General features: G+C 50.2%; 6 protein-coding genes across 6 annotated transcripts; 2 read left to right on the plus strand and 4 right to left on the minus strand.

The window, feature by feature from the left end:
* Positions 1-4,309: 4,309 nt before the first annotated feature.
* Positions 4,310-8,035, minus strand: UCRPA7_3113 (putative calpain family cysteine protease protein; the record flags this gene model as incomplete). The annotated part of the gene is made up of 5 exons (XM_007915683.1): positions 4,310-6,434; positions 6,490-6,711; positions 6,770-7,085; positions 7,144-7,420; positions 7,583-8,035. 5 exons carry the CDS (start codon positions 8,033-8,035, stop codon positions 4,310-4,312), a joined length of 3,393 nt encoding a protein of 1,130 aa, XP_007913874.1.
* Positions 8,036-13,484: 5,449 nt separating this feature from the next.
* On the plus strand, positions 13,485-14,857 carry UCRPA7_3114 (putative tissue alpha-l-fucosidase protein; the record flags this gene model as incomplete). Its single annotated transcript, XM_007915674.1, has 2 exons — positions 13,485-13,500; positions 13,629-14,857. The coding sequence occupies 2 exons, from the start codon at positions 13,485-13,487 to the stop codon at positions 14,855-14,857; spliced, it is 1,245 nt and encodes a 414-aa protein (XP_007913865.1).
* Positions 14,858-15,152: 295 nt separating this feature from the next.
* On the minus strand, positions 15,153-16,016 carry UCRPA7_3115 (putative general alpha-glucoside permease protein; the record flags this gene model as incomplete). The annotated part of the gene is made up of 4 exons (XM_007915670.1): positions 15,153-15,299; positions 15,362-15,631; positions 15,684-15,952; positions 16,004-16,016. The coding sequence occupies 4 exons, from the start codon at positions 16,014-16,016 to the stop codon at positions 15,153-15,155; spliced, it is 699 nt and encodes a 232-aa protein (XP_007913861.1).
* Positions 16,017-17,914: 1,898 nt separating this feature from the next.
* Positions 17,915-19,296, minus strand: UCRPA7_3116 (putative fructosyl amino acid oxidase protein; the record flags this gene model as incomplete). Its single annotated transcript, XM_007915673.1, has 2 exons — positions 17,915-18,200; positions 18,260-19,296. 2 exons carry the CDS (start codon positions 19,294-19,296, stop codon positions 17,915-17,917), a joined length of 1,323 nt encoding a protein of 440 aa, XP_007913864.1.
* Positions 19,297-20,009: 713 nt separating this feature from the next.
* UCRPA7_3117 (putative allantoate permease protein) lies at positions 20,010-21,874 on the minus strand (the record flags this gene model as incomplete). Its single annotated transcript, XM_007915681.1, has 6 exons — positions 20,010-20,480; positions 20,812-20,829; positions 20,890-21,111; positions 21,164-21,416; positions 21,474-21,583; positions 21,653-21,874. The coding sequence occupies 6 exons, from the start codon at positions 21,872-21,874 to the stop codon at positions 20,010-20,012; spliced, it is 1,296 nt and encodes a 431-aa protein (XP_007913872.1).
* A 906-nt stretch (positions 21,875-22,780) lies between these two features.
* Positions 22,781-26,724, plus strand: UCRPA7_3118 (putative 5-oxoprolinase protein; the record flags this gene model as incomplete). Its single annotated transcript, XM_007915676.1, has 8 exons — positions 22,781-22,817; positions 22,869-23,366; positions 23,566-23,918; positions 23,984-24,531; positions 24,602-26,229; positions 26,295-26,330; positions 26,403-26,635; positions 26,704-26,724. 8 exons carry the CDS (start codon positions 22,781-22,783, stop codon positions 26,722-26,724), a joined length of 3,354 nt encoding a protein of 1,117 aa, XP_007913867.1.
* Positions 26,725-26,740: the final 16 nt, after the last annotated feature.

Raw genomic sequence — 26,740 nt, forward strand, 5'->3', positions numbered from 1 at the left:
CCACATTCTCAGTGGGGTCAGGGAGCATAACTGTCACATTTTGGATAGTAAACACTTGAGATACTCCTCACTCCTTTAGGGATCTAGGCGACAAAATTGGCTGAATACAAATGTATAGTACTATAATCAGAGCATGCAAGAACGAAGGATTCAATGCCTAGAAACACCTTGCTTGTCCGATCATTAATAGTATTGAAGCTATCGTTGAAATTGCAAATAGAGTCTTGTCATAATGAAAGATGTAGGGCTAGTTAGAAGGTGAGTCTTGGCTACTCGAGGAGCTCTGTGACTTCCAAGTAGACTTTCTGCTATCAGTTCCCTTCTCCTTATACTCCGGCGGAACTTTGATAGATGATTGAATGGTGATGATACCTTGTTCAACGTCTCCCGTCTCTTCAGAGTCTAATCTGAAAGTAGAATGTCTTGGAAGGCCATCAATCTGGATAGGATTGGTGACTTTGAAAGGTTTCGTAGTGACGGGAATACCACCAGGGCCAACCTTCCAGTCGTGGATGCCCGCTGTCTCAAGAGCCATTCGAAGAATTTGGAATTGCTGGTCCGCTTCTCTCATCAATTCGTGCGTTGAATCTTGCTGTGAACTGTGCTTGCCCGACCTTGGGCGTTGACGGATGAAGCTCACGATAGCCGGCAAGAACGTACCAGCCGCAATGATCAGGATGGTCAGGGCAATCACAAGAAACGTTGCGAGAACACTGAAGTTCTGAACAGCTGAAGCAGTGCGAATCAGTTGATTACGGCAGAGCGTTTGCTCCTGTTCGAGAAGTCCCGCGGCGATATAGCGGCTGGTCAGGGCGGTGGAATTGATTGCGGCATCGGACGGCCCTACCATGCCGTTGCTGGATGCCGGCACATCCTCGTATCCAGTCATCCAAGGTTTCGCAATCCAGTTCAGTAGCGTGTGCTGCAAACCGACCAGTGATGTCTCAAAGACAAGATTGACCTCGAGTTGCCATTGGTTTGATGGTATCCCTGGCAGTGTTGTAAATGTGGCGCCATCGGTTGCGAGAAAGACTTATGGTTTAGCGTTAGTGCAGCTCATGGTTGTTGTTTGGGGGTCTACTTCAAGCTCACCTGGACTTGATTCATCGTTCAACGGGTAGGTCTCGCCGCCCAAGGCTGTGCTCTCAAAGAACCTTTTGGCAGTTGCCCGCTGAGCTGCGTTGAACCCAAGACGATCGAGAACCTCCGTGGGTTGATTGTCAAGGTTGAGGCTGTAGACGCCACCCAAGCCAGAACATTGCTTGTTGGATGGATTGCAGATCTCATATTGATCCGTACATGTCATGAGAGAGAAGTCAAATGGAGAAACAAAACCCGTATCCGTGCCGGAGATATTAGCGAAGAACAGGGGATCTTCAACTGGTTGGAAGTATTTCGCGGCAGCTGGTGTGACGAGATAAAATACTTTATCCGCATTGGAGTTATTAAACGGAGGCATCGGCTCCCAAGACCAGTCTTCCGAGTCAACCTCCACTGGCGGGTTTGAGTATGTTGTCGTGGCCCTGGAGTAGAGATCTAAATTAGAGGACAAATACCTCATCAAGTAATCCCTGGCACTTACTGGATGTCATAAGCATTAGTGCCATATCTTGAAGCGGGGTTAGATCCAAAGAGACAAGACTTGTCGGATGTTAGAAAGACGCATTGCAAAGTAACGTTATCGATTTGTGGATTATCAGGGTTGAAATTGTGGTTGACTGGATAGACTCCCGGAGGTCCTACAAAGGGGTCGACATCGACAACAGCACAAGTTGTTTTCTTACGCCATGTGATACGCTCTGACTTAGGTGCGTTCATTCCGAAGTGATCGTAGGAGTCGAGTTCGCCGGTATCGACTTGCCATGCAGGAGCATCTCTTGTACGATTTGCACCCAAGCAGGTAGTGTTTCCTCCGATAAAAGGACACGGGACCTCGGTGCCGCTGAAAGGCAATGTAATTGAAGAGAAATCTGAAGAGGTCCTTGATCCGAGAGTAGAGGCGTCATACCATGATGTAGCGTACTGTCTCGATATTTTCCGCAGATTCCGGGCGTATCGTCTTTCGTTGTTCTCACGCACCTGTATGCCAGTTACAGGATCAACCGCTCCTTGAGTGCCAAAGGTGAGATATCCGCAGTATAATGGGTTGGCTAGCACTAGAACGTCCTGGTAGGATTTGCTAGCCACCTCCGCGACGAATATACCAGCGGCAGCAAAGAGTAAGAAGATGACTGATGCCGCAAAAAAGATAGGCACAATGCGTTTAGATGATCTGCAATTCTCCCTCCTCCAGGCCCTCTCGAGCTGGAAAGTGCTTGTTATCACATCAAAGGCACTTGCTGGACCGCGAAGCAGAACCTGCAATTGGCGATCGAGGACGTCTTTGTGATCCTTGCCGGCATAGCGGTGATGTAGGAAGTAGGCGCAAAGTGTCCAGGCGGAGACCCCCGACCAGGCCACAAGGGAAGACAGTCCAGCGACCAAATAGTTACCCCACCGTATTGGCACTGTTAGTGTGGCGCCGTAGACAGGAGCGGACTCCTGGTTTATCCAAAACCCTGTATGGACTGAATAGTTAGACATGGCGAGAAGCTCTGACCAGCACAATGGAGACTAGACACACTAGCCATCATCCTAATAGACCCGTTTGCTCGGGATCCAAGCTTATTTAACCCACTTTAGAAGGCTCGGTCACTACCTGTGGTACTGGCATATTACTTCATTCATCATTGCAACTCTTGGGCCATTGTAGCTGATTATTGCAGGCACTCGGCACTGAGGGATTCCCAGGTGGATGAGACGGTTTGAAGTTGGATGATTGAACAATTGACACCATATCAAGTAGGTCAAGACATCAGCGCAGCATCGCCTCTAGGCAAGCGTGCGGCACAGCGCTGGAATCGAGCTCTCAGTGGGTAGGACAAGGCGGGAAGGATCGAGAGAGACTCTGGAGGAGCGGATCCTTAGATACCGAGGTTACATTGGTGGTAATACATAAGGCAGTAGGGCTATGCGTCTGCGCCGTATCCTTGCCTCGATTCAGTCCCGCCAGAGTGTTAAGGGGGACCGGCACATGCCTGGTGGCGGCGGCCCAGCAACTTTATTTCCAATGTTCTCTGGACCAACGGTCCAGGACACGAGTTACCGGAACGGATGCATGCGCTGAAGAAGACTTGGCCTATCAGCTCCAATGTAGTGACCGTCGATCCCGCGCTGAACTCCTGGCCGGCAAGAAGTATGCTGCATCAATCATTCTCGTCATCCCCTGGGGAAGCAACTGCGACCGCAAAGCCGTTCAGCCCCCAGGATCGTCGGTTTCAAAGCGCTTGAAGAGCAAATCAGCGGCCGTGAATGGACGTTTAGCAAGACATTCCCCGCTATTCGCACAACACCCCTTTCGCCCGTGTAACTCGAGATGGCGTAACACCAAGGACGCCGTCATTCTATCGGCCCATCTCCTTTATTAATCTGCATCTTCAGACTCGTTAAAAATGTTTCTGCCTGCACTTCATGTTATGTAACTTCATCTGAAAGGTGGGCGGATGCAACATGGAGTAGTAATGCTGGCGGGTCATTGTAAATGCCGGATTACAGTGCTGGAATGGACAAGACTTCAGGCTTCAAGTCAGCTATTTTTCATGCAGATAAGTAAACTCTTTTGTTGTGTAGGCGACTGGCGGTAACACGTCCTTCGACATCAGGTCCACTGATGTCTGTCAGCATCCTTTGCCGGAGAATGGGCCTATAACTGCCATCATCCCCAGGGGTAGTGGTGACAGAAGGCATGGATCGCCGCAGGATGCAAATACAGGTAGGTGCGACGGATGACAACAGTCTCGATAGGGCTAGGTCGTCAATGCATGTGAGCGTATAGAACAGCGTATTCTATATGTAGATCAGATTGCGCTGTAATTCCTCAGGGATAGGCAGCTTATTGACTCTCTAGGTTGACCGTAATAATTAGCATGCCGCCAATCCATTTTCGACCAGGCCGAAGCACCACAATTCAACACTCTCGCGCACGGCAGTCATGATTGTCAGCATTTGCGGAAAGAACAAAGATGAGATTGATATTCGACAGGGCTCATGTATATACCCAACAGTAGTCATAGACATAACCAAATAAACTATCCAAAGATCAAATCTTTCGCGCTCTACGATCAAAGTGAACAAAGAAGCAAATGCCAAACTCCGTCACCAATGGAAGCCGTCATGTCATCTCGTCTCGTACGTACAAATCTATCGTCATCAAGGACGAATGCAATCTAAAAACTGCTAAACCATCGCTCGTAGCAGATCTAGTCATGTGTTACTCGTTCTCATCGGCGCGCTCGTTGTCGGGCGTCACCACGATGAATGGAGTCACCGAAACGTCCTCGTCATCATTCTCGATAGACAGGTCTGCATTGGCATCAGGCACCGCGGGAAAAGGAAATCCGTCTGAAGTCTCGTCAACAACCACTCCAGCGGTGTCTTCCTTCGGTGTCGAATCGTTATCAATGGTTTCAGAGACAGGCATTGACTCTTGATCAACCAGGTCCTTCGAAGCATCGTTCTGCTTCTTCTCGCCCATTACTCGATCGAATTCGCTGGTCTGCCGAACAATGATGGTCTTATAAGCCGCGAAGCCATCCCCTGATTTCGAGTCCACAGGCTTCAATGTATCATCGTCTTTCTTGACAGCCTCAGAATCAGCCTTTGTCTCATCTTTGTTGGCCTCGTCGGTCTTCTCATCCTGGGCTTTCTTGTCATTCTCTTGCTTCTGATCTTCCTTCTTATCTTTCTTGTCTTCGTCTTTCTGCTCCTTCTTGCGCTGACCCCCGGCATTTGACTGAGCATTATCGATATCAGCTTCGCCTTTCTCGCCCATCCCGCCTTCCTCCAAGTTTCCACCTTCCAAGACAACTCGTAGCTCAAGATTCTCGTCCATCGAATAAACCCGGAAACCAACAATGGCAATGGCGTTCCACGGATCAGGAGTGTCTGGCTCCTCGTCATCAGACTCCTCCTTCTTCGCTGGTTGGGCCGGGACTGGAGCCATGCGAGGCTTCAGGCTCATATCATCGCTCGAGTACAGCTCCTCCCAGTCCTCAACGGGTGAATCAGATGAGTCGCCGTCTGAATCCTCAGCAGCTGGTGGGGGAGGTGGAGGCTTTGTTTTAGCTGCTGGAGGAGCGGGAGCCTTGTTGCTGTCCTCAGCGACTTGCTCATCCTTAGCCTTTACTTCTTCAACGGAAGTTGTGGCCGGAGGCGGACCGCCAGAGACAGCGGATGCATCCACCGGAGGGATAACGACAACAGTGTTCTCTTTGTCATCATCAGAGGGCACAGCACTATCGCTCTTGGGCGTGTACTGGGGGGTGCTGCTGGAGGAAGTTGAGGCGCTATCAGACTTGTCATCCAAAATTTCTGGCTGGGGACTTCCGTCCTTCACCTCTGACTTGACTTCATGCTCGGTCTGAATGGCCTTGTCCTTGGGCTGAAGCTCCTCGATCTTCTTGCGCTCTTCAGATTCCCTCTCCTCTTTGAGACGCTTCTCCTCTGCCTCTTTCTCCAATTGCATCCGCTTCTCTTCGGCTTCTTTCTCTTCTTGGACGCGTTTCACTTCGGCAGCCTTGGCCTTTTCCTCCGCCTCTCGCGCCTTGCGGCGATCACGTTTGGCTGTGTTCTTCTTGCCTTGTTTCTTCTGAATGTCACGCTGCAAGTGTCGTTTCTCCCACATCTTGCGGCGCTCCGTCTTGCGAGCATCACTGGCTTTGCCGGAGTCAGTCTTCTTGCGGAGCTTGGCCAGGGCCTCGAGGTGCGCAGCACCCTTGCTATGAGCGAGATCGTAAGCATGGCCCACTTGTGCCAGCTTCTCGTTCTCCACTCGACGCTTGCACTCGCGCTTCACGACATCCTCGACGGACGGGGCTTTAGAGTCCCGCTCGCCAATGACGGAGATAAACACAGTGTAGGACCCGGCGGGCATGTTAGGTAGCTCGACAGAGACACTCCGATCCATGAGGTAGTTTCCGTGTGACCGAACGATATAGTCTTCGGCATCCGGCCTCCCTTGCTCATGCAAGCGGAACTGTAGGCGGAAGTTGTATTGCCCCTGCAAGCCTTTAAAGTAGCGGGCATCTAGTTGCGAGAGGGTCAGGACGAGAGGAGAGTCCTTAGTGAGCTTAATATGGAACTTCTCGTGGTATTGGGCCTTCCAGGGCACCTCGACGCCGATCCAGCGTTGGCAGCATCGCCAATTAGGATCACGGAAGAGCCTTGTACGATCGAAATGCTGATACTTGCGTAGGAGGTCTTCGTAGGAGATCCAAAAGGTAGAGTCGCCTCCGAAGGAGTGGTTGATCTCCTCCTGGACTTCAGTGGTCCACTCCTTGGAACCGTCAGACCAAGCTCCTTCCCAGTTGCCCTTCTTAATCTTGCCCCAAGGGTTCCTAAAAGACGTACGATCAGCAGTTGCTACATTTGCTTATTGCGAACGGTCCTCACCTTAGCTTTAGCAGCCGAGTGCCATTCTTGAGCGTCCTCGCCTCCATAATAACATAGGCGTGCCCCTCCGAGATGCCGTCGCGATTTCCATATCCTCCATCGAGGAGTCCGGTAGAACATCCGAATAGAAATTCCTGATTGATTCGAGACAGCTCATTGTTCCAGAACTCCTCAGTGTCTAAGATATCGCTGGCAAGCAGCTCGGTAGTGACACCACCAGACCTGAACCATCGGAGTCAGTAACGAAGAATACCTAGAGTATGCGATGTAGATTGCTTACAGATCTTCCAATGCTTCTCCAATCCAGCCTCCGGTCAAACAAGCATAGTCTCCGTGGGCTTTAGCATACGCCTTCTCAATGAGCGGCACCCAGGTCTCGTTTTGATCCTTGTTCTGGGCGAAGAACAGTGCCTTGGATCCCGTCTGGTATGTCTTGCGGTATACACGCTCGACATCCTCTCGGTCAATTTGCTGCAGTAGATCACGCTGCATTGAGGGCGAATCCCAGCATGGGGACTTCAAATGAAGCTTATCGTCGATGATTGACCAAACCCATTCGCCGTCGCGATAGAAGACGAAACCATAGATTCCGATTTCTGATCAAGATCAATACTTGGAACGAAAGGGATTCGGCTATACGCTGAGATTGCTTACTGGTATCATACTCGACGCAAATCCGCTTAATGCCATCCTCAACATTGGCTAGCCCAGTCAAGCTAGCCACGAACCAACAATTGCCTAGATTGCCTTGCTTGATGTCGCCGGGAAGCACCTTCTCCATGAAAGTGGGCTTCTCATAGATTTCATGTACGCGCTTGACGGCTTTCGGAATGTTGGCATTGGGGTTCAACATCGTGGACATGTTGATGTCAAATTTGGTGGAGCCGAGACTATTAAGGCAATGGCCTTTCTCCCATTTCAGGTCCCAGTCCTACAGAGCAAGGTGATATGTCAGTATTAGGAAATAGCAGACTAGGCACAGTAATTATTGTGTACAACAAGGGCTTGACTTTTTATTGAAATGGGCATCACAAATCACTCCCACATGTTGCAGACGTCTAAGAGAGCTTTGCAGGGAATTGAGCAAACTTACAATGTCCCAGCGGTCACGATAGCGCGTGTTTATTCTCTTACACTCAGCAATGATCTTGCGCACCCTCTGTCGGCACTCCTCCACCGCCCGGTCGTACCCCGCGGACAAGAGCTCATTGGCTCGTTCGCCGGAGGACGATGGTGGGACAGGAGAGAAGGGTAGAACAGCGAGCGCCTTGCTGAACTTCTTCTGGGAGAATAGCTCCCATATCTTATCAATGCCCTGCTGCGGAGGGGGCTTCTTCTTCTTTTTCTTCTTCTCCTCCTCTTTGGCTGCAGGGGCAGCTCCCAAGCCTTGCGAAGGATACTCTGGTGCCGGAGGGCTTCGCCGGCGGTTACGGTAGGTTTGGTCACGATGTCGGTGTCGGCGGGGCGGAGGAAGGACGGAAGAAGACTCCGAGTCTGAGTCCGAGGAGGAGGATGAGGAGCTCGCGTATCTGTATTTCTTCCCCATGGTTGTGGATAGAAGTTCCTATGCCGAGGCCAGCTCGAAAATCTCCAGTGTTGTCAAGTTATATGAAGCACAAATAGAGCTTAGAGGGAGAAATTGGCAAGATAAGGCAAGGAGCTGAAAGAGTAAGGCTTGTCGAACGTGAGTGAAGAAAGATAGGAAGGTCGAGAGAGGGAAGTAGGGGGGTGGCAGCTGCTTTGTTATCGATTAGTGACTAATTGATAGCTCGGTGACAGACCGTTGTGCAGCCAAAGGGGAGCTAACACACCTAGACCGGGGACGATCTGTTGAGCGAGAATCAGGGTCCGGTCTATCAACGGGGGTGGCGGAGGGCGGTTCGGGAGGCCGACTCAGCCGTTCTAGACTCGATCGACGGCTTTGTACACGGTGATCTGTCGTCCCTGATAAGACGATCAGGAGATCAATTGCTATGTATGGGAACGTATACCCGCTTGATTAGGGATCGTCTCGAAGTCCAAGATATCGAAAGAGACGTGTCCGTGCCGCAGTCAAGTATCTATATGAGCGCTGATGGAGAAAGCCTTGTCCGTCTGTTGCGCAGCTGCGAATATATGCCTATATCACGTCGAGGGAGGCCTAGACACCACCCAGTGCTACGAGCACGGCAGACAGAACGGTCATAAGGGGTCATGCAGGACGTAACAATGGAGGGCGGACATTGTCAGCCACTCGCCGACAGTGAGGCAGGCAGAGCCGCGAGTCGGGGGAGCTCTCAATATTTCGTGATGGGCTAGTCAGCGGCGGTGACGGGGGTTGAGGAGGGCAGGGCGTGCTTCCCCGGCGGCGCTGAGGCCGCGGGTTGGTCGAGAGGCATCCAGGGTGTCCAGTCATGGCAGCCGTAGAAGCCGGTACATCCTGAGTCGGGAATAGTGGCATTGTCCATCATGTCAATGCCTGCTTGGTGACCCAGCCGTGGTCGTACCTCTATGGTCTGGCGAGTCTGGCTGGGCTAGATTTGCTGGGGGTGGATCCAGCCTTCTGCATCAGCAGCTCGCAGGTTGGAGAGCGTGGACGGCGTGGGATTCCAAGCGACGAAAAGAGTGGGCATTTCCTAGACATTTGGTGTGGATGGACCCTTGGACCCCGAAGCCCATTACAGCCACGCCGCCGTCAGTCCCCAAATCTGGCTCCGATCAGCCCCGAGGCGCCATTTCCATGACTCTTGACTTTCCGATAAGCGGTTCGAGCGCACGGCGGGCGTGCATCTTCCAGCCAGTGAGAGGTGTCGATATCTAATTCCCCTGCATCCCATCTGTCAATTCAACGATAGATAGCCGTGATATCGAAATGGTGGGAGCCCGTTGGAGATTCATTGGCAGCCTGGACTCGTCTATTATCGCTCTTACATGCCAACCCCCGTATCTTGTTGGTCGTGCTGCGATAACCTATCTCCACTGAGGCCCTTTCCTGCAGCCTGCCAGCCTGCCAGCCTGCATCCATCGTGCTTTCGTATTGTACAGTATGCCTCCAGGACACTGGACTGGGGACTGGGGCATGTTGTATCGCGCAATGCCGATCATAGGTCCGCTCAGTCGGCGGACCTGGCTCTGTCTTGCCTAGAGGTCTTCGAAACAGGCCACTGGCTGTCTTCTCTGCACCAGACAAACCCATCCCCGCGAGTCAATTCATCCACCTGCATATTGATCTGGGAATGCGTGTGCTCGTGTGCTACTCTCTTTGAGGCAGTGCTTACTCAGAAGCTGACACAAAGGCCCGGCTGACCCTCAGCCTAGAATTCGCAGGGAGCGATTCAGCCCTTCCACGCCGGCTTTGTTAGGCTGGCTGGCTAGCAGGCGACCCAGGCTGCCAAATCCACTGCGGCGAAAGCGAGCCGCAACCACGAGGTAATGGCGGTCCCGTGGGCGGAGCGTAGCTGACTCGTTTCCATTTCTTTGTTGGGTTCTTTGGTGAAGGACCTTGACAGCGTTTCTCCGACATTGAGGCGAACTTCGACAGCGGCAGAACCGACCACAGGATTGAGAGTCATGCACTATCATCACAAACCGCGATTTCAACCGAAATGGTGATTTGTCGCGCCTCCGATTCTGGTCCGATGTCTGCACCAACTCAACAAGTGAGATGACGTTCTTGGCTCTTGAGCATTCGGCCTCTGCCCTCTAGATGTCATCTTGACATTCTTATCGTGATAATATCATGTTCCGGGAGATGCGTATCCAACCGCGAATGCCATCCCGACTCCGTGAAGCAGCTAAAAGGTAGCGCAAGCTAGCTCAATGCTACCAGTGTAAAACTTGCCGCTCTTCGTCCTCCATTGACGAATCTCAGCCGCACACACACACAACCGCCTCGTTGTCCAGATCGCACGCAGTAGCTGCGCATTAAGAGGTGCAGCAGGCCATTCGCGACACGGCGACCGTTACATGCATGCCCCTTTTCCCCAACTTCGTGCGTCCATACTTGCAGTTTTAGTGGCGTAATCTGGCTCTTGCCGCGCCCGATAATTCTGTGACACGTGGAGTGCAGCCATCCCAGATTGCATCGACGAAGCTATTCGCGCCAACTGATCGCAACCGCCGTGGCGTCCCGATTGTAAGGCGAGCTGCCGCAAGTGGCGTCCAGCGCTCCGGAGTTGCGGGAGCTGCGGTATCGGGCTCGTTCTCCGTGAACGACGACCTCCGGACAGATGCCTTGGAGGGCGGCGTATCTGCTCCGTAGCTGATGCGCTGTTCAGGAGTAATTGGACCGGTTGGCGGAGAGCACCTTCAGGCAAGAGAAGCGCATGCCTTTCCACATAGCTCGGAGATGGCCAGCGGCGATATTACACTAGGTTTTAGACAATCCTTTTACGCGTCGGGATGTGATTCGTGGGCAGTAGCCTCCCAAGACTATCATATACGCTCAACTTTGACGTTAGTACATGAAAGGATGTGCATATGACCTCAGATGCAATTTCCATTTCAGAGCTACTTAGCCTCGAGGATTCAAGATGAAGACTAACTGACTGACTGCCTGCCTGTTCGCTACGTTGCTTCTAAGTCTATCAAGTGCAGCCAAGCTTTCAACTGCCTGAACTAGGCTTGTTGACCAACCACTCCTCCTCGTGTCCTTGTGGAGATGGCATGGTGCCGGGACTGATCAGATCTTCTGATTATTTGGCACGAGTTTCTTGGCCTGCTTTATTAACTCCGGAGGAGCAATTCAGCTCCGATGTTCTCTCTTTCGTGAGTTTCGCTTATGTACCCATCAAAAGTGATTCGCTATTGCCGACTGTTAGGTAACCGCGAAAGTCAGTTGGATTGTTCATTTGCTCGAAGCAGATGACCATGTGTGTTCTGAGAACGTGTATGCAGTCACAACTAGAGAGTAATATTAGGGGTCTTGTGTTACCTAAGAATACTCGAGTGCCTTGTCCGTGACCTCCATGAATTTCACGTAATCCAATCCTCCGACAATTTTACATTAGAGAAAATGTCCTATCGACCATCAAAGGCTGGACGAGACTATTCTGTGATGATGTTTAATGAAATGCGTGTCGTTTGCGACTAACTAGATGTGTAAACATCTGGCCTCACTGAGTACAATGTTGCTAATAGTCTTGGACACACATGATAATCTCTTTAAGAATCCATGCCTAAGAACCAGTGCGAACCTTCAGTGGTTAACACTCAAGCATGCTTCCAAAAGTGTTGACATTCGAGCTCTTACTTAATACAAAACAATTATCACCCGAATACATAATTATACGACACTAAACCTTGCCAGGCATTTCCGATAATTTGCTGAAGGCCGGTGATGATGTTGCCAGCTACACCTTAGCTTGGACACGCCTTGTGAGTACCAATTCATACCCAAGACCTTTATCGGCAAGAGCCGAGGAGTATGGCGAGCTTGTTTCTTATCTCTTTATCATTCGATGCTTGACCCGCCTGGGCGGTACTAACTACCCTAGATCTCTGGTCTCATCTTGTTTTCTCGTGAGATGTTCCCGGTAGTTAGGTTTTACTACCACCTTTTCGACCTTGGACCCCTGTTAATCCTCAACGTCCGAAGCGTTATCATCGATTTCGATGGAGCATGACCCCCACACAAACCTCATAGATGCACTGAATAGCCTCAATTCTTACTGAAGAGGTGGAGAGTTGACCCCCATCCAAGGCGCGCCAAAGGTGTGCCCCATATTTTTGCCCCCTCATGCCCCTCAAACTGGCCATAAGCACCTGCCCAACTTGCCTTAATCAACCGACCTACGAAGAGGTAATGCCGATCACGACGAATGCATCAATTTTTGCTCCTCATTCACTGAAATCAAATCACCCGTCGGAACCTCCACGAGCCGTGCACTCTACAATATAAGCGTTACGATGCGAGCTCTGCTGAAGAAAGTATGTGGCTCATTAGCCAGAGTTTCCCTTTACGGAGTGATTTGGAAGACACAGGTTTCATGAAGGCCTTTTTGCTCTTGTTCTGGGCGGTGTTGTCCTCATTGTCTGGGACAACTGCAAGATGTCCGACAGGTGGTCAAGTAAGATCTTTTTATTGATTCGAGCCTGTTATCGACAATCACTAACCAATCTAAAGTCCATCCCGGTCCCTTTGGATGACTTTTTCAACAACAAGGCATTCGGAAGCAAGCCTGGTGAAGCATCTCTCGATGTACTCGGCCAGTCTTATCCGGCAGACACCGTGGGCAAAGATGGGATATACACGTCTACCCATACTGGCATAGAGTACATCTTTCCAGGATACCATCCCAATGCCACCGCAGATAATGTAATTTGCGAAGCACAGCAAATTCCCGTGCCCAAGGATCAGTATTTTTCGGCATCAGTGCTCATCGTTTCCGACGTGCGCTCTACTACAGTCTCCGGGAATCTAACCCTACAATATACTGATGGCACTAGTACAACTGCTGAAGCTCGTGCCCATGCATTCTGGTGGTTCCTTGCCATTCGTCGAGGCGAGATTACCTTCCCGTATTTCTTCACTCACAATGACACCAACCATAATGCGTCACACATTTACGAGTACACAACAGTGCTAGATAACACCAAAGTACTCGAGTCCATCGTGTTGCCCAACACAACTAATTCGACCACCGGAAGACTACACCTTTTCGCTATGTCACTCTACAAGGGCCCGAATGTCCACATTCAGTCATTGCGTCCGACCCAAAAATGGGTAGAGGATGAGAACCAAGTCATAGAACTGATCGTCAATAACGCTGGGCCCACCTGTGTATCTGGTTTGCTGGCATCTATAGAGGCGCCAGGTGTGACAACAATCGAGCCCACTGTGGTGAAAAGACTGTGTCCAGGTGACCAAAAGCGCGTGAATGTGGCCGTACAAGGATCATACGATGGCAATGTGACAGCAGTCATGCAGGTTGGAAAGCACAAGAAAGAGACACATTTCGAAAACATATCTATTGGACTACATAATTTCACGGCCGACTCGACCAGCCTCGTGCAACATGAAGTCCCGCAATGGTATGACGACTCAAAATTTGGCATCTTCATCCATTGGGGGCCGTACTCGGTTCCTGGCTGGGGGAACTCAACACCAACGGAATGTTATGCGGAGTGGTTTTGGTGGTATTCAACACGAATCAACGAAGCTGCTGCTGCAGACAAGTGCGGGTTCAATGCTTATAGACTGCGCACATTCGGACCCGATCTTGATTATGATGACTTTTTCCAGAACTATACTGCATCTGCGTTTGATCCCAAAGCCTGGGTCGATTTGTTCGCTGATGCTGGTGCCCAATACTTTGTCTTCACCACAAAGCACCATGATGGGTTTGCCAACTTCGATACTGGCTCCGCAACGAATCGCTCTTCGTTGCACTATGGACCCAAGCGTGACATTCTTGGCGAGCTGTTCGAGGCTGCAGCAACATATCAACCTCAATTGCGCCGTGGTACATATTTCAGCATTCCCGAGTGGTTTAACCCAGACTGGGGAAAGTACGGCTTTACGCAATTCGACAGAGTCACTTCGACCTCGCACCCAGGAATCATCGCCCGCAACCCCTACACGGGACTTGAAGAGCCATATACCGGTCGCCTCCCCATAGGTGACTTCATCGAAGATCTAATGGTGCCACAGATGGAGGCACTGGCGTACAACTACAATACAGACATCATGTGGTGTGATGCCGGGGCAGCTAATGACACCGCACGGTTCGCAGCACGCTGGTTCAACTGGGCTAGATCTCAAGGGCGGCAAGTTACAATCAACGATCGTTGTGGAAGCCCGTGGGCTGCCGATTTTGATACTCCCGAATACGCCACTTTCAGTACTGTGCAACGTCGCAAGTGGGAGAGCAACCAGGGAATGGATCCATATTCGTACGGTTACAATCGTGCCACAGCCGAGACAGAGTACATGAATGCTAGCACCTTAGTCCATAACTTGGTTGACATGGTAAGTAAGAATGGCAATTTTTTGTTAGATATCGGACCTCGATCAGATGGCACAATCGTCCAAAGAGAAGTTGACAACTTGCGTGAGGCTGGAACGTGGATCAAAGCACACGGGGAAGCCGTGTTCAATACCACATACTGGTCAATTACACCCGAAGAGGATAACCTGCGATTTACGCAGACAAATGACGCGTTCTATATACTGAGTTTGGAAGAACCTGAAATTGGCGGGCTGGTAATTCGCTCGAAATTACCGATTGTCAAGGGTGATAGAATTACTGCTGTGGGGATGGAGGGCGAGAAGGAAGTGCAATGGGACTTTGCCAGTAATGGCCATGTGGTGATCAAGGTGACGGAAGAGATAGTCACAGGAGGCAAATTTTGCTGGGTGTTTAAAATCGAGTACCAGAGGTGGACGTGATCCATAGGTAGCAGTAGACACCTTGTACTAAAATATTATGAGAGCCTTTTCTTCGTTCGGCAAGAACTGCACTTTGCATCTCATAGGTAATGGCAAATTACCTATCTACTTGTATGAGTTGTTCCTCTGTACGAGAATTGGCTGTGGGGAAATTGTTGCGAACCAGATGATTCAAAATCAATGCAACTCTGTTTACAACAACTATGATGGTCTGCGGCACATGCCTTAGGTGCTGTCGATCTCAGCATCCCATCCACGCCCAACTTGAGCCCTCGACGTCTTGTTCGTCAGAGCCTTATCCAAGAGTGGCTTCGGTCTCAGCTACTGCCTTCTCGTTCTCCCACACCTGTGTGTCCAGACTTTTTCTCTGTTTGTCATCTAGACGTGCTCGGCCGATACACTTGTATTTCCGGAACTTGCGCGCTGGTAGCTTCGCTTGGAACTGAGAAACATGAAACGTTAGCACCTACACCCCTGAGAATATATAGCGAGAGCCATGCTTACCATCTCGTCAATTTCTTCTAAAGTCCGGCCCTTGACCTCCGGCAGGAAGAAGAACACCCATAGTGCCGCGATTGCACACGATGGAAACCAAATATAGCCGTACTTGGGGCCCCAGTTCAATGATGCAGGGTTAATGAAATATGGCGCCGTAAAGGTGGTGAGCCATGCTCCAAGAAAGCCGACGGCTGCTGCTAGGCCGAATGTATAGCTGCGGAGACGCTGGGATGGGATCTCTCCACCGGACAGCCAGGCATAGGTGGCAATCATGCCCTGAACTCTCGTGTTAGCATGCAAGTAGTCTGATGTTCGTGCATCTTCTTACATTATAGCTCATTAGATAAAGACACGAAAGGGCGACAAGGATTTTGCCCGTCGTATCCGTCCTCCCTTTCTTGTCAAATACGACAGCGATAATCAGTTGCAGAAAACCACAGACAATAAGGCCAGACAATAGCAGAACTCTTCGCCGGCCGAATCGAACGACAATGAGGGAATTGATGATGATAGCGATAAGACCAGCCATACTGAGCACATTGGTCATTGCGAATGGGTCGTGGACCTGAGCCATTGTGAAGAAATACGCCTTGTATGCTATATCCATCTTCATTAGCAAGGTCTTAGACCTGGGTCTAGGGGACTGACCAATGATGAACATAGAACCGGACGCTGCCTGAAGTGTGACAGAGCAGACAGCAAGAGTAGTACGCCGCCGGTCTATGGGATTCCTAAACATGTCAAGTATCCCTACGCTGCTACCAAGCTCCTTTTCTCTCTCTATCGCCGCCTGAATGTCTGACATCTCATCATGGACATCTGTTCCCTTAGGTCTCAGCCACTGTAAAGATTTGCGGCCCTCGTCAACTCGGCCTTGCAAGATCAACCATCGAGGTGATTCAGGTATGAATATCATTGCAATGGATAAGAATAATGGCACGACGAAGACAATCCCCAGAGGTATCAGGTAGGCAGACTTGTCGGGTCTTTTTGCCGTTGCCCAGTCAATGATTGTACCAATTAAGGTACCCTACATGCGCCCCTATCAACACAAATTCGTTCACATGATGAGAGCCTCGCACTTACAAATGATGTGCAGAACTGGAAGACCGAAAGAAATAGACCGCGATACTTGGCGGGGCTACTCTCCTGAATGTAGAGCTGTGAAAACGTCATGAAGTATCCGTTGGCAAGTCCGATGAGGAGACGCCCGGCATATAACGCTCCAATGTTCTCTGTAGCCATCATTATGATATTTGAGACGCAGCATAATATACAGGCGAGCCAGAGACATGTTCTCCGCCCCAGCTTAGTAGCAGCAAAACCAGCTAATCCAGAGCTGATGAACGCTCCAAGAGTCATTAGGGATGAGATGAGTTGTTGCCTTGTCGGGGTAATATTCCATCCTAACGGAGTTTGCGGTGCTGGGTATCCATAAATCTATGTTCAAACACACAAAGTTTAGATTCCTTTCAAAGCATTAACTGAGGCCACTTACCTCGAGGAAGCCGCGCATTGCCTGTAAGCCTCCGATCAATCCAAAATCAACTCCATATTGGAAGGGTGACAAGACAACGACGCCACAAGCAGCAAAACACCGCCAATGGGCTCGAATAGTGTCTTTACTAGGATCTAAGGCCATCATGAGGGGTTAGACCAATTACTACCTTCTCCAAGTTCCATTGAAGGTACAGGTCTCCAAGTTGGAGTAGCAAGCAGGTAGTTTACATACTACGACCGAACGATGCATACTCCTCAAGATGTTATATTTGCCGAAGCAGACCACCAACCTCATTTCAAGCCATTGTCTTGGCGGTCCTTTTCACTAAAACCTACCCCACGGGGAATATAGGCGCACCCGATGCAAGGTTCTAATAGGCTGTCTTGGCTCAGCCTGTATGCGTCTCATGTCCAGGCTAGACTGGACTTTGCCCCAAATCAAGCGGGGTACGGCCTCTAGAAGTTGATACCGGCTGCCCAAGACAACCATGGCTCCCTATAGCATGGGCCAAAGGGGATTATGTTATCTCCCACGGATAGCAGCTCGATCTATAGTCGTCTTTCGGATTGCGATATCGTTTGCTGTAACTTGGGCTGTATCATTACGAATAAGATATCTGGTTTAGCGTAACTAACACTTGACTTAGCAAAACATAGGATTACTTGATGCTGTGAAGCGTATGATAGCTGTATTTTAAACTGTACGGGAAACCACTGGTCTTTGAGACAGAAGGAAGAGAAACTCGATTCATGAAGATAAGACCTGCATAGCCTTGCCTTGCCTCTTCAAGAGGACAAATGGACACGTTCTTATTATAACGTTGTTAGATTATACTGCACTCCCTAATGGAAAAGATGCTAGATCTCAATCGGCCACTAATTTTGTAGGCGTAGAAACTACATCTTAGGTTAACACGAACTATGGCTCATGTCAAGATAGCATGCGACCTATACTGCAGGGTTTGTCTTTGCAACCCGTGCAGATTGCCCCAACCGATAATCATTAATTTCTTAAGCCACATAATGCAAACTATTGAATCCTTTCGCTCCTCTAAGAATCTATAGCTTCGATGCTCTCATCGGCTTGAAATCCTCAAACTCGGCTAGATCTCGTGTGGGGTAAGGGTGAGGATCCGGCCCATGGCTTTTGCGTTGCCATCCAGGCCTCCATGCCCAGGTTTCTGCAAGTGATGGATCCAGCTTTGACTCTAACATATCGGCGACATACTTGCCAATGATGGGCAGAAATTTGAAGCCATGTGCTGAACCTCCAGTAGCAAGATAGAGCCCTTTGTGCTTGGGATGCTTGTCAATGAGGAAATGAAGGTCTTGAGTATCCGTGTCCCTGAAAATCGGTTAGCATTGGCAAGCAGAAGATGCTATTGGAGGAGCAGCCACACGTACCAGCATATCCTGGTCTCTGACCAGGGCTTGTCAGCCAAACTTGGTACAAACTCGCGCATCCACGCCCTAATTTCTCCCTCAATTTTCCTGGGCACATCGTCTCGGGGGTTGTCCTGTCGGAAGCGCGGTAGGCTAAGCCCTGGCTTCTCCGGATCCTCAACGTTGGTGACAAAATTGACTGTGGCAACTTTGATAATGCCATCACGATTGGGCGGGAAGAGAATGCCCTGCTCAAAATGATCTACTATCTTGAGGCTCGCATACTTCTCCGCCTCTTGAGGACTCAACTGAATATGGCCCACCACGTGGCCCTTGGCTTGGAGCTGGCCCTCAAAGTCTAGCAGACTTGCTGATGTCGCGCCAGCGCTCACAACGACCTTGTCCGCATAGTGCCGCGCACCGCTGGCTGCCTCCGCACCGATACATGTCCCATCCGGAGCGTACAGGAGCTTCTTGATCCAGCCGTCGTCCCCAGAGACATACTTGACACCGAGCTGCTTCGCTGCGGTGGTCATGGCGGCGAGCGCGTCGCCGCTGGTAGTCCAGCCTGCCCAAGGATTCCACCATATCTGCCAGTCCTCCATAGACCCCGTGAAAGATGGACTGATTTTGCGGGCTTCTTCCGGCGTGACCTTCTTCACGCCTTTTATACCAAGTTTTTCCTGATTCGCCACGGACGTCTCAATAAACGGAATGCTGACGTTCTGCGCAGCGAGGAACCAGCCCGTTTGCTTGAACATGCCAGCGAACATGCCCGTTTTCTTCTTCCACTCATTCATTGCCTCAACACCGAGTCGAGCGTACATGGGCTCCGAGTAGTCGCTGCGGACGATCTTGTTGAGATCAGTGGATGCTGCGATTGGCGAAGGGCTCTCGAAGCGGTCTACTATGGTAATTGTTGTTTTCGATGCAGCCAGATCAAGCCTGTCAGCCAAATGATAGGCTGCAGAGACTCCAAACGTGCCTCCGCCAACGAAAAGAATGGATTTCCCAGCAAGGGATGAGGCAGCATTTTGGCTGCCTTTGGATGCAGCCATGATGCTATGTACGCTCGGCGTTTCGAGGCAGCTACAGTCAATTCTGAAGGAGTAGATCAACCTGCTGGTAAAAGGAAGTCTGGCGATAACCACAATATTTTAAAACTGTTCTAGTATCAAAGAATATCAAGCCTCCTATCTCGTCATGGACCTGGCTTGAATGTAACAGTATCATATTCTGTTAATAAGTCAGTGGCACAATCGCTTTGGATCCATGTATTTTCCTCTAGCGTGGCTTTAAAAGTTGAGCAGGTTGATCCGCTGGGAATAGCTTAGATGAGGCTAGCGAGCCTAGGTTTTAGGGAGCCCCCACCGAACCCCAGTGTTCAGGATTAGCGCTTGGCGGCTGGGGGATCCGATAACGGGGAGCTGTGCGACCAACGCCATCAAGTAATGAAAAACATTACTGCACATAGGATTCGGATATCGAACTTGCCTCAGAAGTCGATAAGAAGCACTTATTTAAAAGAAAAGTTACAAAAAGAAATAAAACAAAGGTACACAATCTTCTTTACCTAGGAATACTGTAGAAACGAATGAACGGCTGAAGTGTACGGCACAATTAGTTTCTTGACAAATGATATGACATGCAGCTACCTGACACTCGAAGTTCTATCTAACATGCTTCACATAACTAACAAAGTGATGAATCGTGAGAATGTATCTTTCTGGCTATTCTTTCAAGTCGTTTCCGATACTTTATTAGTGTCTTCTTAATACAAGTAGTGGAAGTAGGTTTTCTCGCGGTCCGTCTTGTCCAGGAGCGACTCGGCCTCCCGTTCAGCATCAACGTCAACCCCAGCAGCGCGTTTCTCGGCGATGACTTTGTCGCGTTTTTCATTCTCGAACCTTAAGCCCACAGCGTATATAGCCAACATGCAGATTCCCGCAGAGAGGAAGCCCATGATCGCCGAGTATCCCGTTCTGTAACCCGGGACTTCTGTGGAGATAAAGAACTGTGGGGCAATGATGTTGGCGACACAATATGCGATAAACATCAGTGCATTGACGGTGGTTTTCTTTGTATGGCCTGAGGTGTTGGCGAAAGGGAGGGAGGTGACGGTCACGTATGGTGCCCAATAGGAATAGAAGCAGTAGTACGAGGCGAGTAAGCCGTGCTTGTTTGTACGTGGGAGTTCTGTTTTCGCAAGAAAGGTCAGCAAAATGCTCATGAGCCAAGGAAACTAAGAGATATTATGTATGAGAAAATAGGGTGAAAGCAGAGATCTACGCACTCATCATCAAAATGCAGCAGGTCAATGGAATCAAGCAGCTAACAGCAGCGAGGATGCATCGAACATTCTTCAGTCTCGATGCAGGATATGCCAGTGACCAAGCAGTCAGCGTCATTACAACTCCTGTCGGCATTCCAAGGAGGGTTGTGGTGAGCCTGCTATAACCAAGACCTGACACAATTTGAGCCGCGAATGTCACCAAGCCCCCATTAGGGATGTTAATGCAGAGGGCAAACACTACGAGTGGCCATGTTTTCCAATCAGTCAAAGCTTCGCGTACTTGATAAAACTTGAACTCCTAGAGTCAAAGATTAGGTCAGTAAGACTCTCCTCGCTGATCGTCATCTGAGAAACAGACCTTTGACTCTGTGCCCGTCATATTGTCTTTGATGCGCATGATTGCAATGTATTTCTCACGTTCATTGAGGAAACGATTCTTGGTAGGAGAATCTGGCAACATGATCGTAATGAAGATGGACCACAGGAATGTAAACCCGCCTAGTACGATGAAGAGAAGCCTCCACGGTGCGATGGAAGTGTTGGTGTGACCGATACCGTAGGACACGATTCCTGTGACAAGCTGCCATTTGATTAGCGTTGGATCAAACTTGAATGATAGCCTTTGGACTAACAGAAGAAAGTCCAGAGAACCAGATGGCCGTTCTGATGGGCTGCTCAGATCGCTTGTACCACATCACGGTAATGATGGAACAGGACGGGAACAAAGGTGCTTCCAGTGCACCCATCAAGAAGCGGAGGACCATAATGCCGGGAGGGTTTTGTGCCGCCGCCATGAGAGTTACTATGGCGGACCAGATAATGCAAGATATGCCGAGAAATTTGCCAACCGGAAGCTTCTGCAGCAGGAAGTTGGAAGGATACTCGCTGAAGTGTATAATTAGGCATTGATTACCAGAACTCCTCTTTTCGAGACAAACATACCTGACAAGGTAACCAAAGTAGAAGATAGACCCGGTCCAACTGTACAATTGGCCTTTGAGGCCTGTATCTGTTTGCATGCCATAGAGCGCAGCATTGGAGATGACAATTTTCTATGCCTTGTTAGTACACTTGTAGACTCGGGATTGTTACTACCACATCGGGTCTGGATTCGAACGCACATCTACGGCGGCCAATGTAATGGTCACAAGCATGATCGGCATCAGCAGAATATCAATCTTGCGGAGAACCTTGCGCTCCTCTTCCTCGGTGATATCGACGAATTCATCTTGGTGAAGACGCAGATACTCAGCTGCTGCATCCAGCTGACCGGCGCTCTTCTTCACCTCCTCAATTTCGCCGTGCGGCTGTGGAGATGAGGCTCGATTGACATCGTGGTCCATCGTGTGAATGTCCTTCTCGGGAGCCATACTTCTTGGAAACTGCCTGTTGAGTCCGATGATCGGTGTTCAAAGATGGGTGAAAGTTACGAGGTCGGATGTTTAGCCATGCACAGTGGCATCAACGTCGAATGAATATATAGAGAATCGTTCGATGTGACCTTGACCGGCGCCCGCGACTAATCTAAGGTACCTTGGGCTGTGATATTAGCGTTATCTCCGCGTTATCATTGCCATGGAATACAACGTCCAGAATATGACCGACGTATGGACCTACTTCCATGCCTACAAGGAAGGAATAGATACCCCATGCGATGACAAACTGTAATCTGGGGAATTTCGAGATTTGGGATGATAGGACTAGTGCAATATCATTGGAGGCGTCCACTAGCCTCGTCAATTTTGTCAGGAAAGTTGATCCGCCAGCAGGAAAGCGACTAGCGAACCAGATGTCTGGGTGGAGCTTTGCGGCAAATGACTCGCCGCCCCCTTGGCCGAGTTGCTCCCCAGCACTTTCCCTGAGGCACAAAACTCGGTAACCATCGCCTATCTACACTAGATAGAGAGCCGTGGGGCTTACCTAGAAATGCGGGGATTCCGACCAGCGCTGTTCAATACAAAGTGCAAGTTGATGCGCCGGCCCTCGGATGAAGCCTACGCTAAGAATCCGTCATTCAGTTCGCCGCTGTTGGAGCGCCCGGTCTGCTGCACACTTCAGCATTGCCAGTAGCGCGCTCTCATAAATGGTATAGCGAGCATTTCATTCGTGCAAGCCAGACTTGCAGATCCGGGTCATGTCCACACATTGATAGATGTATATCTTCAGTTCATTAACCCCTGGAAGTGGCTTGATTCTCGTATGATTGACTCCGATCACATCGTTGAGAAGACCAATTCAATCAGACAAAGATGAAGTCCAAAGGGTCTGGAATAACGATCGCTATCGGTGTGTACCGCTATCTACGGCCAAAGCTATGCGATATCTAACCTCGAGCAGATCGCGGTGGCACATTCACTGATGTGCTCGCCATCATTCCGGGGAAACCGGACCTGTATTTCAAATTGTTGTCTGTTGACCCTGCCCACTATCCAGATGCCACCATTGAAGGCATTAGACGAGTTCTCTCTACGGTCAGGGGATCGGAGATACCTCGCGGGGAGCCACTGGATACGTCTGAGGTTGCATCAATTCGCATGGGCACAACTGTTGCTACAAATGCATTACTGGAAAGGAAAGGTTCGAAATGTGCCCTGCTGATCACGAAAGGATTTGGCGACTTGATGGTCATTGGCGATCAGTCAAGGCCAAATTTGTTCGACCTTAATGTAAGAAAACCAGGTGAACTGTATGAAAAGGTGGTTGAGGTAGATGAGCGTGTTACGCTTGAAGCCTACACGGAAGATCCCCAGGAGCGGGACTTTGCCGAACTTGTGAACGGCGCCGACGTCAAGCTGGGAGTGACAGGAGAGGTCGTCCGAGTACTAAAGCCGTTGGGTGAGTGATTTTATCAAACCTGCTAAGTACGAGGATTTGCTCACAGATACGTAGATAAAGCTTCCGTAACCTCACAACTTGAGGCCCTTTATGTTGAAGGCTTTAGGAGCCTGGCAGTATGCTTGATCCATGGTTATAACTTTCAAGGTGACGATCAGTCTTGTTCCTCCTGGTTGGTCGTAGTTAACACTCGTTTCAGAACACGAACGCCAGATTGGAGATATCGCGGCAACTATTGGCTTCACTAGCATCTCGTTGTCCCATGATCTCTTGCCCGTGATTAAGCTGGTTCACCGCGGGCACTCCACTACAGCAGATGCATATCTCACGCCTGAGACGAAAAGGTATCTGGACGGCTTCATGAAAGGATTCAAGGAAGGCTCAGATAGCCACACGAGGATCGAATTTATGCAGTCTGATGGCGGACTCGTAGACTACCGGAAATTCAGTGGCCTTCGTGCTATTCTTTCGGGGCCCGCTGGCGGTGTTGTCGGCTATGCTCGCACTAGCTTCGACGAGAAAGACCCGAAACCAGTCATCGGGTTCGATATGGTGAGGCAACTGCAACGATCTCTAGGGTTTGCTTCTCGACTAACATACTATCTCCTGCTTCGTAGGGTGGCACTTCAACGGATGTTTCACGATTTGGGGGCACCTACGAGCATATTACCAACTCGGTTACTGCTGGCGTGCACATAAGTTGCCCGCAATTGGATGTGAACACTGTTGCCGCGGGCGGTGGATCAATTCTCTTCTTCCGGAATGGCGTATTTGTCGTTGGACCCGAATCAGCTAGTGCGCATCCGGGCCCGGCTTGTTACAGAAAGGGTGGTCCTTTAACCGTCACTGATGCCAATCTTCTGCTTGGTCGGCTGTTGCCAGAAACGTTCCCCAAGATCTTTGGCCCGAACGAAGATGAGGCACTTGGTGTAGATATCACCCGCAAGAAGTTCGCTGAGTTGACAAAGACCATCAATGAGTCGATCGCGGGCAGCCGACCCGAGATGACGGTGGAGGAGGTTGCGCTTGGCTTTCTCCAAGTTGCTAATGTGAACATGTCTAAGCCCATTCGAGCGCTGACGGAGGCTCGTGGATTCGATGCTTCCGCCCATAACCTTGCTAGCTTTGGTGGTGCTGGTGGCCGTAAGTCTCAATTATTACGTGCGTATGTTGAAATGCTAACCAGAGACTCTAGAACATGCTTGCGATATTGCACAATCTCTAGGGATATCCAGAGTGATTATTCATCAGTACTCTTCGATTCTCTCAGCCTACGGTATGGCTTTGGCGGACGTCGTCGAAGAGCGGCAAGAGCCCGCATCAAAGGCGTACGAGGAGTCTACTGCAGACTTTTTCACAGAGCGTCTGGATGCTCTGGAGAAGCAAGCTCGTGACGCGCTAGCGGAGCAGGGGATTGCCGAAGACGCAGTGAAGATCGAACGCTTCCTCAACATGCGCTACCAGGGGTCGGACAGTCAGCTCATGATTGCTGAGACTGGCGATGAAGGTGGCTATATATCAAACTTCACGAAAACCCACATGCGAGAATTCAGCTTCATCAACGAGACGAGAAAAGTCATTGTCGACGACGTTAGAGTGCGCGCAAGCGGATCTGGTCACCGTGTTGATGAACGGTCTTTCTTCACAGACTTGCAGACACTGGAAAAGAGGCAAGTTGTGCATAACGACAATACTCAGTTTAGACAAGTCTACTTTGAGGGTGGTTGGCATTCAGTGCCAAGCTTGTTCTTGGGTGACCTTACCCCTGGATCTATCGTTGAGGGGCCAGCTTTGATAATTGACAGCACACAAACCATTCTAGTTGCTCCCTCCTCCAAGGCAACCGTTCTGGCGCGACACATAGTCATCGACCTCGTACTTAACAACAAAAAGTCCGTCGACTCTAAGCGAGTAGACCCCATTCAGTTGGCTGTGTTCGGCAACCGTTTCATGAGCATTGCCGAGGACATGGGACGCACCCTGCAAAAGATTGCCATCAGCACCAATGTCAAGGAGCGGCTAGACTTCTCATGCGCGCTATTCGATGGCAACGGCGCGCTGACGGCCAACGCACCCCATGTTCCAGTTCATCTAGGCAGCATGTCACGAGCCGTCAGGATTGCGATGGACCGTTGGCGGGATGACCTGCATCCGGGCGACATTTTGGCTACCAATCACCCTATTGCGGGCGGAACGCATCTACCGGACATCACGCTAATCTCTCCAGTGTTCGATAAGACCAACACATACATTGACTTCTTTGTGGCTGCTCGTGCACATCACGCTGAGATCGGCGGTATCGCGCCAGGCTCGATGCCATCAGACTCCGTCGAGCTCTATCAGGAGGGTGCCGCGTTCGAGCAGTGGAAAATTGTGTCTAAAGGCCACTTTGACGATGCAGGCGTCACGCACCACTTTCTTGATGTTCCAGGATCATATCCCGGATGTAGTCCGTCACGGCGGATTCACGACAATATCGCTGATCTAAAGGCACAAATTGCGGCAAACCAAAAGGGTATCAACCTTATTCACGGCCTATTCGAAGAGTATGACCGAGATACGGTGCTATTCTACATGAGAGCTGTGAAGACCACTGCCGCAGCTGCCGTACGCGACTTGCTGCGAGCCACGGCAAAGAAATATGCAGGCCAGATGCCTCTCACTGCTGTAGACTACATGGATGACGGCAGTCCAATTGCCCTATCCATAACAATCGACGGTGAGGAGGGCACAGCTGTGTTTGATTTCACCGGCACGGGTCTGGAAGCGTTCAACTGTCTGAACGCCCCAATTGCTATCACATATTCAGCAATTCTCTACTGTCTGCGCTGTCTGATTGGCACGGATATTCCCTTGAACGAAGGTAAAATTGAAACAACACATATGTCACTCTTCTTTAGGCATTTGCTGATAAACGAATCTTCACAGGTTGCCTTGAACCTGTAACTGTGATTGTGCCCGAAGGTACATTGCTGAATCCATCTGCGAATGCTGCCGTGTGTGCAGGTAACGGTTGCACGTCTCAACGGATTACAGACGTAGTGTTCAAAGCCTTCCAGGCATCCGGCGCCAGTCACGGGTGCATGAACATCTTGTCGTTTGGAAGCGGTGGATACGACAAGTCAACAGGCAAGTTCATTCCCGGGTTCGGCTACGGCGAGACTATTGCTGGTGGCGTTGGAGCCGGTCCCGGCTGGAATGGCTACAGCGGTAGTCAGGTACATATGACGAACACCAAGATCACGGATCCGGAGATCTTAGAGAAGCGAGTAAGTGTAGCCCTTATCATAATATTCCCACGTGGCAAAGCAAGCTGTTGCTAATGTAAGAGCTAAAGTATCCTGTGATCCTGCACTGAGTTGGGGGAGCAGGGT

The sequence above is a fragment of the Phaeoacremonium minimum genome, assembly GCF_000392275.1.
Source record: "Phaeoacremonium minimum UCRPA7 unplaced genomic scaffold PA7_03_scaffold_224, whole genome shotgun sequence".
NCBI lineage: Eukaryota > Fungi > Ascomycota > Sordariomycetes > Togniniales > Togniniaceae > Phaeoacremonium > Phaeoacremonium minimum.